Raw genomic sequence first — 15,960 nt, forward strand, 5'->3', positions numbered from 1 at the left:
TTTAGTGTGTCAAAAGATTCAGATGGTATATTTAATGTGTCTCAAGGTTCAGGAGGTATATTTAGTGTGTCACAAGGTTAAGGTGGTATATTCAGTGTGTCACAAGGTTCAGATGGCATATTTAGTGTGTCACAAGGTTCAGGTGATATATTTAGTGTGTCTCAAGGTTCAGGTGGTATATTTAGTGTGTCACAAGGTTCAAGTGGTATATTTAGTGTGTCACAAGGTTCAAGTGGTATATTTAGTGTGTCACAAGGTTCAGGTGATATATTTAGTGTGTCTCAAGGTTCAGGTGGTATATTTAGTGTGTCACAAGGTTCAAGTGGTATATTTAGTGTGTCACAAGGTTCAGATGGCATATTTACTGTGTCTCAAGGTTCAGGTGGTATATTTAGTGTGTCTCAAGGTTCAGATGGTATATTTAGTGTGTCTCAAGGTTTAGAGATCTTGTGCTGACCAAATAGCTACACTCAGGATAATTGTAGAACAATGTGTCGAATGGCAATCTCCTCTCTATGCAACTTTTGTTGACTTTGAAAAAGCTTTTGATAGTGTCGACAGAGAATCTATCTGGACTGTAATGAGACATTATGGGATCCCCAATAAAATAATGGCTGCCTGGTCGTGCGGTTTGCGCGCTGGACTGTCGTTCACATTTATCGATGGTCGAGGGTTCAAACCCTGCCCGCTCCCATCCCCCGTCGTCCTGCGGGAGGTTTGGACTAGGAAGTAATTATCTTCAACTCTGAAGGAACATCCGAAACATGTAAAACATTTTACAATAACCATAATCAAGAACCTTTATGATGGTTTCACCTGCCAAGTAACCCACTGTGGCAAGCTGTCAGAGGAATTCCCAGTCACAACAGGAGTCAAACAGGGATGTCTTCTTTCACCACTCCTGTTCCTTCTAGTATTGGATTGGGTCACAAAAGAAGCCTACTCTAACGCAGGGAAAGGAATCCAATGGACTCTCACACAAAAGCTGGAAGATCTGGAATTCGCTGATGACATAGCCCTATTATCACACAGACTACAGGATATGCAAGAAAAGGTCACAGCTTTAAGCGAAGTAGGAAAAAGAGTAGGCCTCAAAATAAACCACCAAAAAACTAAAGTACTTAAAGTAAACAATAAACAAAGTGGAGACATAGTATTGAATCTTCAGACAATAGACCAAGTAGAAAATTTTATATACCTTGGGAGTGTAGTCAGTATATCAGGTGGAACAGATGAAGACATTAAACGCCGTATAAATCTAGCACGTCAGACATTTACACAGCTAAAACCAACCTGGAAATCTCCTTACATCTCAAACAAGATTAAACTAAGAATCTTTAACTCTAATGTCAAGGCTGTCCTACTGTATGGTTCTGAAACATGGAGAACAACTGAAGCCACAACAACAAAAAAATACAGACCTTCATCAACAGATGCCTGAGAAATATCCTAAAAATACACTGGTATGACAAAGTAGAAAACACCAAACTGTGGGAGATGAGTGGACAGAAAAATATAGAAGTGCAGATCTTAGAGAGGAAGTGGAGATGGATTGGTAACACCCTTAGAAAAGATACCAGCAACAGAGCTAGGCAGGCCTTAGAGTGGAACCCCCAGGGAACAAGACGCAGAGGAAGACCAAAAGGAACATGGCGACGCAGTGTACTTGAAGAAGCAGAGAAGACCGGGAAGAGCTGGGACACCATCAAAAAGCTAGCAAGAGACCGTGGAGAGTGGCGTGTTTTTGTCGAGGCCCTATGTTCCATGAGGAACTCAAAGGAGTGATGATGAAGGTTTAGATTGCATTTTTGTTTGTCAGAAGGTGCAGATGGTATATTTAGTGAGTCTCATGGTTCAAATGGTATATTTGTTTGTCACATGGTTCAAATGGTATGTTTGGGTGATGATATTCTTTGACTATGATCCAACTAATCTCACCACTAAATCTAGTCAAAAACTCAGACCTGTAATTCCTAAATTAATCAAAACAAGATTCAAACTAAAGGTTACAACGCGAGGATTCTGCAATAGGCAAATATTAATTAAAAATGTGGGTTTCATGAAACAAAACTTGAATGAAGACAACATTGGAGTTGAATTTATTTATGTCATAGTTTGGTCAACTTCAGCTGGAGTAGCCAAGTGAAGCGTTTTGTTCTTCTGTCCAGCTAAACTTTTGGTGTCCATTTTAAGTTGAACATTTTGTTTACGTTTGGGGTTTAAATTTAATATTGAACATTTTGTTTACAATTGAAAGATATTGACTGGATAGTATTTTACAAATCACAAGTCAGATAATTGCTTGCTTACAGGATCCAATAAATGATAAACCTATTTACAAAATCAAGACATTTTATAAAAAATGACGGCAAAATGACGTTAGAAAAGAACAACCCAAAAGCGTGAGTTTGTGTGTGTGAGTATTTGAGTGTGTGTGAGTGTTTGTGTGTGAGTGTTTGAGTGTGTGAGTGTTTGGGTGTGTGAGTGTTTGAGTGTGTAAGTATTTGGGTGTGTGAGTGTTTGGGTGTGTGTGAGTGTGTGTGAGTGTTTGGGTGTGTGTCAGTGTTTGAGTGTGAGTGTTTGGGTGTGTGAGTGTTTGGGAGTGTGAGTGTTTGGGTGTGTGTGAGTGTTTGGGTGTGTGTGAGTGTTTGGGTGTCGACTTATCTCCTCAGAGGCTACAACAAATTAGCAGATATTGATGGTGAGAAGATTTGAGTCGGCCGCCTTTTGTCTACTGGTTCAGCATCTTAGTCCCACTGGGTCACGTGACTCTAGGGTCATCGGTTACTAAGTTTACAGGATGTCATAGTGACTTAAGACATCGATTTAACCTACAGCTTCCACTTACAAAGTACACAAGATCTACTCAATTTAATATGACATGGTATAGGAACTATACACTTGACGTATCTAAGCTTTGCTTCTTAATCAAACCTTTCATGATTCATGTGAGATTAGTATTTTTTTGTCTAGAACCTCAAAGTGCCACTACTCTAGTAGTTTATCAAGTGCCGCTACTCTAGTAGTTTATCAAGTGCCACTGCTCTAGTAGTTTATCAAAGTGCCGCTACTCTAGTAGTTTATCAAGTGCCACTACTCTAGTAGTTTATCAAAGTGCCACTACACTAGTAGTTTATCAAGTGCCACTACTCTAGTAGTTTATCAAAGTGCCACTACTCTAGTAGTTTATCAAAGTGCCACTACTCTAGTAGTTTATCAAGTGCCACTACTCTAGTAGTTTATCAAGTGCCACTACTCTAGTAGTTTATCAAGTGCCACTACTCTAGTAGTTTATCAAAGTGCCGCTACTCTAGTAGTTTATCAAGTGCCACTACTCTAGTAGTTTATCAAAGTGCCACTACTCTAGTAGTTTATCAAGTGCCACTACTCTAGTAGTTTATCAAGTGCCACTACTCTAGTAGTTTATCAAGTGCCACTACTCTAGTAGTTTATCAAAGTGCCGCTACTCTAGTAGTTTATCAAGTGCCACTACTCTAGTAGTTTATCAAAGTGCAACTACTCTAGTAGTTTATCAAGTGCCACTACTCTAGTAGTTTATCAAGTACCACTACTCTCGTAGTTTATCAAGTGCCACTACTCTAGTAGTTTATCAAAGTGCTGCTACTCTAGTATTTTATCAAGTGCCACTACTCTAGTAGTTTATCAAAGTATAATGGTATATCTATTGCTACTATTCTAATTGTTTATCAATGTGCTACTAGTTTAATAGTGTATCAACTGCCACTAGTTTATCAAAGCTTTTGTTGGCCTTTACAGACAACATGCTCCTTTATATTTTTAATTGGTTGATTATGTAAAAATTGTATTCCATCTAGAATGAAGATTGGTGTTAAAGACACACCCAATACATAAATCTATATAAGATGCAACCTACGTAATGTACAAACATCAATAGACATAATTAGAAAAAGTAAGTCTAATAGGTTGGCTTTTTATACTCACACATCTAGACATCGACATGACACAGAGACATGACAAGGAGACATGACAAGGAGACATGACAAGGAGACATGACAAGGAGACATGACACAGAGACATGACAAGGAGACATGACACAGAGACATGACACAGAGACATGACACAGAGACATGACACAGAGATATGACAAGGAGATATGACAAGGAGACATGACATGGAGACATGACACGGAGACATGACACAGAGACATGACACAGAGACATGACAAGGAGACATGACACAGAGACATGACACAGAGACATGACACGGAGACATGACATGGAGACATGACACAGAGACATGACACAGAGATATGACACAGAGATATGACAAGGAGACATGACACAGAGACATGACACAGAGACATGACATGGAGACATGACACGGAGACATGACACAACACTTCTTGAACCTACCCGTCTGTGAGAAGAGAACCAGGAGCACCAGCAAGACCTGTCCGGCTCCACACCATCCTGATCTTTGGTCACGTTTAACCATGCTGGCTAATGCCGGCTTTACTAAGCCAGACAGGGGGCGCCTCTCTCCGTGATAACGTTTCATTACCGGCCTGGTCATCTAAGCCGCTTACCCATCTGTTGGGCCGAGGGCTGCAAGTGTAGTAAGACCTTGTGTCCACAGGAATACAGCCGATACTCCAAACAAAACCCTCAAGCTCTTCTATTGGAGCGATGAAGTTGTTAAGCCAAAGCTATAGACCGCCCGCTGGATTGGAAATGCTAAGCAAAAAGACTTATTTATTCCTTATGTAGCTATTGCTAGGTTTTCTTGACTTGTTATTGAATTTAAAAAAATGTCGCCTCTATATGAACTGATATATCTTGCTGCTTACACTGCAAATAGAAGGACAATAAATGTGTAAGTAGAACACAAAATTGTGTTATGTTAAAGTACAGTGTTCATCTAGTCTAATGTACAGTGTATATCTAGTATAAAGAACAATCTATATTTCACCTAAATGACTGTATATTTAGTCTAAATGACAGTGTATATTTAGTCTAAAGTATAGTATGTATATATCTTGTATTAAGCACAGTGTATATTTAGTCTAAATTATAGTGAATATTTAGTGTTAAGTATAGTGTTTATCTAGTCTAAATACAGTATATCTAAAGTACAATGTTTACTTAGTATAACGTACAGTGTATATTTAGTACAAAGTACAGTGTAGGCCTATATTTAGTATATAGTACATTGTATATTTAATAAAGAAATGTGTATATTTAGTTCAGTGCATAGTGTATATTTAATCTAAATTACAGTGTATATCCAGTCTGGAGTACAATGTATATATAGTGTAAAGTATAATGTATATTAAATGTAAAAAAAAAAGCTATATCTAAAGTGCATTGTATATCTTAACCAAGGTATAGCGAATAATAAGATTGGTAATGACCGTCTTTTGTAGGAAGATAAAGTTTGTAACGTAGTAGATTGGTGACAGAAAATCCATGTTTTTATTTCAATACCTCTATTCAAGTCATAACTTCATGAACGTCGGGTGGGCGGAACCTGAACTCAAAAACGGCTCTAACAATTTTTGAAGAATTTTAACAGTTCATGTATATCTCTGAGAAAAAAAATGCTAGTGCATTGGCTACATGGGGAAAACTCTCATTTGACCGTTATAATTTTTCAAAGTAAAAAATAAATAAATATAAATTTGGCTTGAGTACTAGACTTAGATCTTTGAAAGGACAATCGCATTCTTGAAGGGACTATCGCGTTCGGGAATTTCCGAATCTAAGGAATTATTGATTCAATAGTTTAATAAATTAATGTTCAGGAAAATTGTGCGCATCATCTTCTGAGTCTAGATTTAAAGGTGTAGATCTATATCATTGGAATCATTCAAGAAAAAAATACCCATTTGTTCATTAAATTTAAAGTTGCTTTAAGTTTATTGATAAATAATCTAAGCTTTGTTTATATTTTTACGTAAATCTTATAAAGATCTTAAAAGGTAATCAAGCTACCAATAAATAATTAGTCTCTTATACAATGCCCGCTGGTGTAATTGGTAGAATCATTCGATTAAGAAGTTGACCTTTATTTGTAAAATGGAGATATTGTCTTTTTCAAAAAAATGTATTTTGAATTTTTTTTTCTTGTTTTAATTAGACACTCATAGATTTGTTGTAACATGGCAACCAAGATTGTGATATCTGCTGTCTACAAGATTGTGATTGGTGCTATCTACCAGATTGTGATTTGTTATTTCTAAAACATTTTAATTGGTCCTTTTTCCATAATTTCAATTAGTTTTATCTACAAGTTTGTGTTTGGTAATATCTGCCAAATTGTGATCGGTGTTATGTAGAAGATTGTGATTGGTGCTATTATCAAGATTGTGATTCGTCTTATCTACAAGATTGTGATTCGTCTTATCTACAAGATTGTGATTAGTTATACCAGCAGGATTTTGATTGGTCCTATTTACAAGATTTTGATTTGTTTTATCTACAAGATTGTGATTAGTAATATCTTCAGACTTGTGATTGATATTAAGTACACAATTTTCATTGGTGCTATATACAAGATTGTAACTGATGTTATGTACGAGATTGTGATTGGTTCTATCAACAAAATTAAGATTGGTCTTATCTACAAGATTTTGATTGTGATTGATAAAATCTATACATTGTGATTGGTCTTATCTAAAATTTGTGATTGATACTACAAACTAAATTGTTATCTACAAGATTGTGGTTAGTGTTATGTAAAATATTGTGAATGATGCTATATATTAGATTGTGATTGGTACAATCTATAAGATTTTGATTTTTTTCTTTTTCCAAGTTCGTGATTAGTGTTATGCACCAGTACCAGATTGGAATTGGTGTTATCTACAAGATTGTGATTTTTCTTTTTTTTTTTGAAAGTTTGTGATAGGTCCTATCCACAAGATTGTGATTGGTGCAATTGACAAGATTTTGATTGATGTTATGTTAGAGATTTTGGTACAAAGAATGTGATTAATATTATGTACACGCTTGTGATTAGTGTTATGTACCAGATTGGGATTGATGTTATCTACAAGATTGTGATTGGTCCATTTTTCAAGATTGTGATTAGTACTATCTACTAGATTCTGATTGATCCTAACTACAAGATTGTGATAAGTGCTATCTACTGTCGGTCGATCACCACGATGGTCCCGGGTTCATATCCTGCCCGCTGCCATTCCACGTAGACTAGGAAGTAGATTATCTTCAACTCTGAAGGAACATCCCAAACATTTGACAAATTTTAAAAAGGGATACCGGGTATAAAAAACACACCACGACATCATCATTTAGTTATATCTACTTTGATTAGATAGATGCTTTCTATATGCAACATTTCAAAACTGTCTTCATTAGAAGCTTGTTTTCATTAGAAGCTTGTTTTCAATAGAAGTTTGTGTTTATTAGAAGTTTGTTTTCATTAGAAGTTTGTCTTCATTAGAAGTTTGTCTTCATTAGAAGTTTGTTTTTATTAAAAGTTTGTTTTTATTAGAAGCTTGTCTTCATTAGAAGTTTGTGTTTATTAGAAGCTTGTCTTCATTAGAAGTTTGTTTTCATTAGAAGTTTGTCTTCATTAGAAGTTTGTCTTTATTAGAAGTTTGTTTTCATTAGAAGTTTGTTTTTATTAGAAGTTTGTCTTCATTAGAAGTTTGTCTTCATTAGAAGTTTGTCTTCATTAGAAGTTTGTTTTTATTAAAAGTTTGTTTTTATTAGAAGTTTGTCTTCATTAGAAGTTTGTCTTCATTAGAAGTTTGTCTTCATTAGAAGTTTGTGTTTATTAGAAGCTTGTCTTCATTAGAAGTTTGTCTTCATTAGAAGTTTGTCTTCATTAGAAGTTTGTTTTTATTAAAAGTTTGTTTTTATTAGAAGTTTGTTTTTATTAGAAGTTTGTCTTCATTAGAAGTTTGTCTTCATTAGAAGTTTGTCTTCATTAGAAGTTTGTTTTTATTAGAAGTTTGTCTTCATTAGAAGTTTGTCTTTATTAGAAGTTTGTTTTTATTAGAAGTTTGTCTTCATTAGAAGTTTGTCTTCATTAGAAGTTTGTCTTCATTAGAAGTTTGTCTTTATTAGAAGTTTGTTTTTATTAGAAGTTTGTCTTCATTAGAAGATTGTCTTCATTAGAAGTTTGTTTTCATTAGAAGTTTGTTTTCATTCAAAGGTAATACATATGTTGCACACATTTTGTAATTGTATAGCTTTTGCACATATCTGGTTTTTATTTTTGAGGATAAGAAACGTGACAGACAAACAAAGAACACAAATGAATTGCACTCTCCTAATGAAGCTTCTGAAAGTGAAGATTATTTCTCGTCAATGTCCTCAGTAGACAGAACTTACAAGATAGACAGAACCTACAAAGGTAGATAGGAACTACAAGGTAGGCAGGAACTACAAGGTAGGCAGGAACTACAAGGTAGGCAGGAACTAAAAGGCAGAACTATAAGGTAGGCAGGAACTACAAGGCAGATGATAACTATATGGTAGGCAGGAACTACAAGGCAGACAGGAACTATAAGGTAGGCAGGAACTACAAGGCATAACTATAAGGTAGACAGGAAATACAAGACAGACAGGAACTACAAGGTAGACATGAAATAAAAGGCAGATAGGAACTATAATGTAGTCAGGAACTACTATGCAGACAGGAACTACAAGATAGGCAGGAACTACAAAATAGGCAGCACCTACAAGGTAGGCAGGAACTACAAGGGGGACAGAACTACAATGTGGACATGAACTACAAGGTAGGCAGGAACTATAAGGTGGGCAGGAACTACAAGGTAGACAGGAACTACAAGGTAGACAGGAACTACAAGACAGAAAGGAACTAAAAGGTATGCAAGACCTACAAGGCAGACAGGAACTACAAGCAGACAGGAACTACAAGGTAGACATGAAATAAAAGGCAGATAGGAACTATAAGATAGTCAGGAACTACTATGCAGACAGGAACTACAAGGTAGGCAGGAACTACAAAATAGGCAGCACCTACAAGGTAGGCAGGAACTACAAGGGGGACAGAACTACAATGTGGACAGGAACTACAAGGTAGGCAGGAACTATAAGTTGGGCAGGAACTATTAGGTGTGCAGAAACTACAAGGTATGCAGGAACTACAAGGCAGACAGGAACTACAAGACAGAAAGGAACTAAAAGGTATGCAAGACCTACAATGCAGACAGGAACTACAATGTAGACAGGAACTACAAGATAGACAGGAACTACTAGACAGACAGGAACTACAATGTTGACAGGAACTACAAGGTAGACAGGAACTACAAGGTAGACAGGAACTACAATATTGACAGGAACTACAAGGTAGACAGGAACTACAAGGTAGACAGGAACTACAAGGTAGACAGGAACTAAATGGCAGAACTATAAGGTATGCAGGAACTATAAGGTAGGCAGGAACTACAAGGCAGATGATAACTATATGGTAGACAGGAACTACAAGGCAGACAGGAACTATAAGGTAGGCAGGAACTACAAGGCAGAACTATAAGGTAGACAGGAACTATAAGGTAGTCAGGAACTACAAGACAGACAGGAACTACAAGGTAGACATGAAATAAAAGGCAGATAGGAACTATAAGTTAGTCAGGAACTACTATGCAGACAGGAACTACAAGGTAGGCAGGAACTACAAAATAGGCAGCACCTACAAGGTAGGCAGGAACTACAAGGAGGACAGAACTAAAATGTGGACAGGAACTACAAGGCAGACAGGAACTACAAGGCAGACAGGAACTAAAATGTTGACAGGAACTACAAGATAGACAGGAACTACAAGGCAGACAGGAACTACAAGGCAGACAGGAACTACAAGGTAGACAGGAACTACAAGATAGACAGGAACTACAAGTCAGACAGGAACTACAAGGCAGACAGGAACTACAAGACAGACAGGAACTACAAGGTAGACAGGAACTACAAGGTAGACAGGAACTACAAGGCAGACAGGAACTACAAGGTAGACATGAACTACAAGGTAGACAGGAACTACAAGGCAGACAGGAACTACAAAATAGACAGGAACTACAAGGTAGACAGGAACTACTAGGCAGACAGGAACTACAATGTTGACAGGAACTACAAGGTAGACAGGAACTGCAATGTAGACAGGAACTACTAGGCAGACAGGAACTACAATGTTGACAGGAACTACAAGGTAGACAGGAACTACAAGACAGACAGGAACTACAAGGCAGACAGGAACTACAAGGCAGACAGGAACTACAAGATAGACAGGAACTACAAGGTAGACAGGAACTACTAGGCAGACAGGAACTACAATGTTGGCAGGAACTACAAGGTCGACAGGAACTACAAAACAGACAGGAACTACTAGACAGACAGGAACTACTAGGCAGACAGGAACTACAAAGTAGACAGGAACTACAATGTAGACAGGAACTACAAGGTAGACAGGAACTACTAGACAGACAGGAACTACAGTGTAGACAGGAACTACAAGGTAGACAGGAACTACTAGGCAGACAGGAACTACGAAGTAGACAGGAACTACAAGATAGGCAGGAACTACAAGGTAGACAGGAACTACTAGGCAGACAGTAACTACAATGTTGACAGGAACTACAAGGTAGACAGGAACTACAAGGCAGACAGTAACTACAATGTTGACAGGAACTACAAGGTAGACAGTAACTACAATGTTGACAGGAACTACAAGGTAGACAGGAACTACAAGGCAGACAGTAACTACAATGTTGACAGGAACTACAAGGTAGACAGGAACTAAAGGTTATCGTAGATGTTTGTAGAACTATATTTGTATTTATCAGTGGCAACACAAATTTACTGTCACTGTACAATCAAATAATAAATAAGTAGAGTTGTGGTTCCTTTTGTAATGGAAACAATTATCACAATTTTAACAAAAATGTTTGAATAATGAATTAGTAAACCAAATACGTCTGCCTTGTATCATGTATAAAAGTCGTAACAGAATATATTTAGTACAATTACTAACATGATCCTAATTACTCGGAATTTCAGTAATAACTGTGCAGGTAAATATTGTTATTGTCATGTTGTGATGTTTTGTTCCATTTTGTTGTGGTGTGATGTGTTTTGTTGTGCTCTGCTATGTTGCATTTTGTTGTGGTGTGATGTGTTTTGTTGTGCTCTGCTATGTTGCATTTTGTTGTGGTGTATTTTGTTGTGTTGTGTTGTGTTTTGTTGTTAAGTAAAAAAGTTCGTTGGTCGGACCTTGCGACCAATAAAGGCAGATGCTGTAAAGGTCATCTCTTTCTTTGGCCAACGATTAACGAGGATATCATGTGGCCAGAAAAACGACCTACCGTCTTTATCTTCCCCAAACTCATGTCGCGAATCCATCAGAGTTGGGTGGACTTAGGAAGGAACATCCTAAGAAATCAAAACGAGACCTCCACGCCTCCTTGTATTTTGTTGTATTAAAGTTGTATTGTTATTGTTTTAAATTTGTAATGTTATGTTTTATTCTGATAAAGTTGCTATGTTATATTTTATTTCCGTTTGTTTTTTAGTCGATATGAGTTACGCTTTCGTCAAAATCGTCATCAATTCTTGCCTATAAATAAAAACTAAGAATGATTCATTGTCTTCTTGTAACGTTTTAACACTCCTGACATAGAAACACAAACATTTTTTCTCGATAAGAGCTTTTAAATATTGTTATCTTTCAATACATTTAGTTTTTCGTGAATAAATTGTAACTATGTACTAACCAGTGAAGCTCTGCACTAAACAGTGTAGTTATGTACTAACCAGTGTAAATATATACTAACCAGTGTAGCTATCTACTAAACCAGTGTAGTTATTTACTAACCAGTGTAGTTATGTACTGACCAGTGTAGCTATGTACTGACCAGTGTAGTGTTCAACTAACCAGTGTAGTTATCAACTAGCCAATGTAGTCATCAACTAGCCAGTGTAGTTATCAACTAACCAGTGTAGTTATCAACTAACCAGTGTAGTTATCAACTAACCAATGTAGTGTTCGACTAACCAGTGTAGTTATCAACTAGCCAATGTAGTTATCAACTAACCAATGTAGTTATCAACTAGCCAGTGTAGTTATCAACTAACCAGTGTAGTTATCAACTAGCCAATGTAGTCATCAACTAGCCAGTGTAGTTATCAACTAACCAGTGTAGTTATCAACTAACCAGTGTAGTTATCAACTAACCAATGTAGTGTTCGACTAACCAGTGTAGTTATCAACTAGCCAGTGTAGTTATCAACTAACCAGTGTAGTTATCAACTAGCCAGTGTAGTTATCAACTAACCAGTGTAGTTATCAACTAACCAATGTAGTGTTCGACTAACCAGTGTAGTTATCAACTAGCCAATGTAGTTATCAACTAACCAATGTAGTTATCAACTAGCCAGTGTAGTTATCAACTAACCAGTGTAGTTATCAACTAGCCAGTGTAGTTATCAACTAACCAATGTAGTGTTCAACTAACCAGTGTAGTTATCAACTAGCCAATGTAGTTATCAACTAACCAATGTAGTTATCAACTAGCCAATGTAGTTATCAACTAACCAATGTAGTTATCAATTAACCAATGTAGTTATCAACTAACCAGTTTACTGGAATTCTTGGCACGGTTGAGAGGTTAAAGTGTTTTGTTTATTTCTAAAGTGATTAAAATATTTATTTTTCCAACGTATTTCTGATAAGCTATGCAAATTTGTGTTACTTGGTAAAGTTGTAAAAATAGTCTTTTAAGTGAATGCAACATTTTGTACATTTGTCACCATAGCAGTCTCTACTATTTATAATGACTTGTTCTATTTTCTGTAGATCAAATATTTTTGAACATACAACGCACTTTTTTACTTTTTTTTTACTATTTTTTTTCTTGACGTAAAGACTTGGACACTTTTAGTTCTCGCAGTGATAATTTAAAATCTTACAGTACCCCCTTAGATTTTAGCGCTACTAAAACTATAATTATTTGTGTACAGAACATAGCCTATATTTTTTTATTAACAAAGAAAGACTTTTACAATCTAAAGTATTTTTTCTTTTACTTAGACAATGTCAGAAACAAAAAACAGAAAGAATCCAATAGTTGACAAACTTACCAACGTCTTTCATTCCTCAAAACATTTTCTTTGTTCAATTATTCCTTTTGAATTCTGTCAAGTCTTCATTAAGAATTTTAAAAAACTTTAAAACGCAACACAAAATGTCAATAAAGAACTAATAAGTCTGATGGTGTTATGTACTGCAAGTATCAGTCTAATTTAGTTTTCAACTTAGTAGTTCCATATGACTAGATCTATAATCTTTCTTTGTACAACCAATAAACGCGTACAAACTTGTACCAACCAGGAGTTGCTAAAACTCACTTTTATATGTTTTGATCGCGTTTTTTATGTTGTCGCGAGCACACGCTAGTTTATTGACAATTATAATTCAATCTTACTGTTTCTCACTGTGAGAAAAATGGAAAATAATTAATTTGTTACCTGGCATTTAAAAAATTAACTTAAAAATAATTTGCCCAAATAATTTGAACATCTTGATGGATAGCCTGTTTTGTCATTGTAGAAACAATTGTTCAAAAGACTCCTGGACTTTGTACTTAAAATCTAGATGTAGTTTGTACGTTTTACTTTGACATTTGAATCAGTCTCTAAATTAGTCAAGTCCTATAGGTTCAAACCATTCAATGGAGTGCTTTAGAGTTTGTACAAGATTTTTTTAATAGCGAACTTACAATTTAGTCTTTGCCTAGTTCTTGATACTAAATGAAAGCAACTTTCCATCTCCTTGTATCTTTTTTTAAAAATAAGTTAAAAAGCATTCCTTCAGGACTGAAGACTGTTAAACCGACGTCCTGGTCCTCCTGCAGCACGGCAGGGTGAAAGCCACCAGGGTTTGAACTTATCGTGATGACAGGCCGAAGCGCATACCACAAGACCAGGGTTTGAACTTATCGTGTTGGCAGTCAGAGGCGCATACCACAAGACCAGGGTTTGAACTTATCGTGTTGGCAGTCAGAGGCGCATACCACAAGACTAGGCAACCATCCCTTAGAGTGCATCAGAGGTTATTAGATGTCTAAATCAAAGAATTGTTTCTGGTAACTTTGAACTGCTAACTAAGAAGTTATCTATGAAAACCCTTGTTAAAGACAGGCGCAGAAGACGAAAAAAAACAAAAAACAAGGTTACAAAGACAGTTTGTGTGGAAACACAAACTCAAAATCGGCCCCCGAAGTGGTCCACCCTGGCAGGTAAAAAGGCAGGTATCAATATTTTCAGAAAGAACATCAGAATTAAATTCGATCAAAGACAGAGAAGAATGGAGAAAGAAAGTTGACAGATCTTGTGTGGTGCCCAAACCAAAGGATAGGTGAAAGTAAATGTGAAGTTAGATGTGAACCTGGCCTGATGACTTATAATGAAAATCTTATTGATCTAATTGTTTTGTAAAGGGTCAATCTCTTATTCAAATCCTAAAAAAAAAAAGAAAAAAAAACATTTCCGTAAAAAAAAATAATGCCTTTTGTTAAGTGTTCTACTTCCATAGTAGAGCACTGCCGTTCACGTGATAATATGAAAAACTACTTATTAATTGTTGTTTTAAATTATGTCCAACTTATATGTATACTAAATAGATTTTTTTCTCTTAAAAAAAAGTTAACATTATTTTTGGGTAAATGTAGTAGTTAGTAGGACAGAACTTACATAACGTAGCAATACAATTGTAAATAAAAAAAAAAATTTTAGACAAAAAATCTAAAACCATTTACATAAATGTGTTAGAAATATGACTTTAAGATATCTCCCTACTAAAGAGCTTCCAATGTTTGTTACTATTAATAGTGAATAGTTGTAAAAGTGGTGTATTTTTATGAAAAAACTGCTTGCATAAAGTGATTTAAAAAATTAGATTTTTCACTTTTAGAAAAGAAAAAGTAGCCATTGCATCAGAACTTTGAATGGACTAAAATATTATGATGATATTATCTTTTCCAGTTCACGAGATATAAACGGGACGGACGGACAGACATTTCACACAAAACTAATAGCGTCTTTTCCCCTTTCGGGGGCCGCTAAAAAAACGTAAATACCCCGCCAGCGAACAACGGCTTTGTCTGCATCACAAGGGAAAAAAAGCAGGCCGCTACTGGGTTTGCATAGTCACGTGAAACGCTATTATTATTATTATTATTATTATTACTATTACTATTAGTAGTAGTAATGATAACATTATTATTATAGTCAAAATCTCATTGCTGCTTAATGATAAGTAAGATAATCATTTTTGTATATATTTATGAGTAGTCTACTGCACTGACATTTGACTATGAACAATCCAGACCTAGCATGTGCATGTAAAGACTAAGCTAAAGTGTAACTATGCGGAGTGTAAGTCAAGTCTACAAACATTGAATCTGCACAGGTGAAATAGATTTCAACATAATAATACATTATTACAACAATGCCACTTAACGTTTAGACTGCTCACATTTTATTTTGAAAAGTAAATAGACAAGGCAGTATTTTCCCACTAAAGCTATTCGAAGAAATAGTTTGCCTTCTTTGACAAGTTTTAAGTAACCAGTTTGTGTTCATGACTTACATTTCTGTTGTTTCTACGTGCTACTAAATGTCGAAGTTTATCTATACTCTAGAAACTTTCTTTGAAGGGCGAGACTAGGAGTACCTCGCGAGCGCACAAACACAGCAATGAATCTAAATAAATGTTTACTTTTGATATCCTGCACTAGGAAACAAATGTTTACAATCGTTATGTTGGCATTAAACTGCAGAGAAATCTGGCTCGTCTATCCACATCACTTTTCAATCAATCCTTAAAACTTTGATCTGTTTTAGAAAGTAATTCAATAAAGGCGGAAATAACGCCAGAGTGTATCCACACAGAGTGTCGCGTGTGTGCTGGACTCCTTGAGGCGTCATCTCGCGCTACTGT

The 15,960-nt window shown here is 35.9% G+C and overlaps 1 protein-coding gene across 10 annotated transcripts in view; it reads right to left on the reverse strand.

Annotated features, from left to right (window-relative positions):
* LOC106080036 (lachesin-like) overlaps positions 1–15,960 on the reverse strand; it is a 137,513-nt gene extending 121,553 nt beyond the window's left edge. Inside the window, exons 1-3 of one of the 10 annotated variants that reach the window (XM_056041735.1) lie at positions 15,610–15,960; positions 13,101–13,453; positions 4,395–4,829 (exon numbers count right to left, since the gene is read on the reverse strand). In XM_056041735.1, coding sequence (XP_055897710.1) covers positions 4,395–4,554 — 160 coding nt within the window. In that variant the 5' untranslated portion in view covers positions 4,555–4,829; positions 13,101–13,453; positions 15,610–15,960. Of the gene's footprint in view, positions 1–4,394; positions 4,830–13,100; positions 13,454–14,925; positions 14,944–15,495; positions 15,515–15,609 lie in introns of those variants that run through there. The other 9 variants (XM_056041724.1, XM_056041697.1, XM_056041704.1 and 6 more) reach the window with 9 other exon arrangements.

The sequence above is a fragment of the Biomphalaria glabrata genome, chromosome 1 (genome assembly GCF_947242115.1).
Source record: "Biomphalaria glabrata chromosome 1, xgBioGlab47.1, whole genome shotgun sequence".
Taxonomy (NCBI): domain Eukaryota; kingdom Metazoa; phylum Mollusca; class Gastropoda; family Planorbidae; genus Biomphalaria; species Biomphalaria glabrata.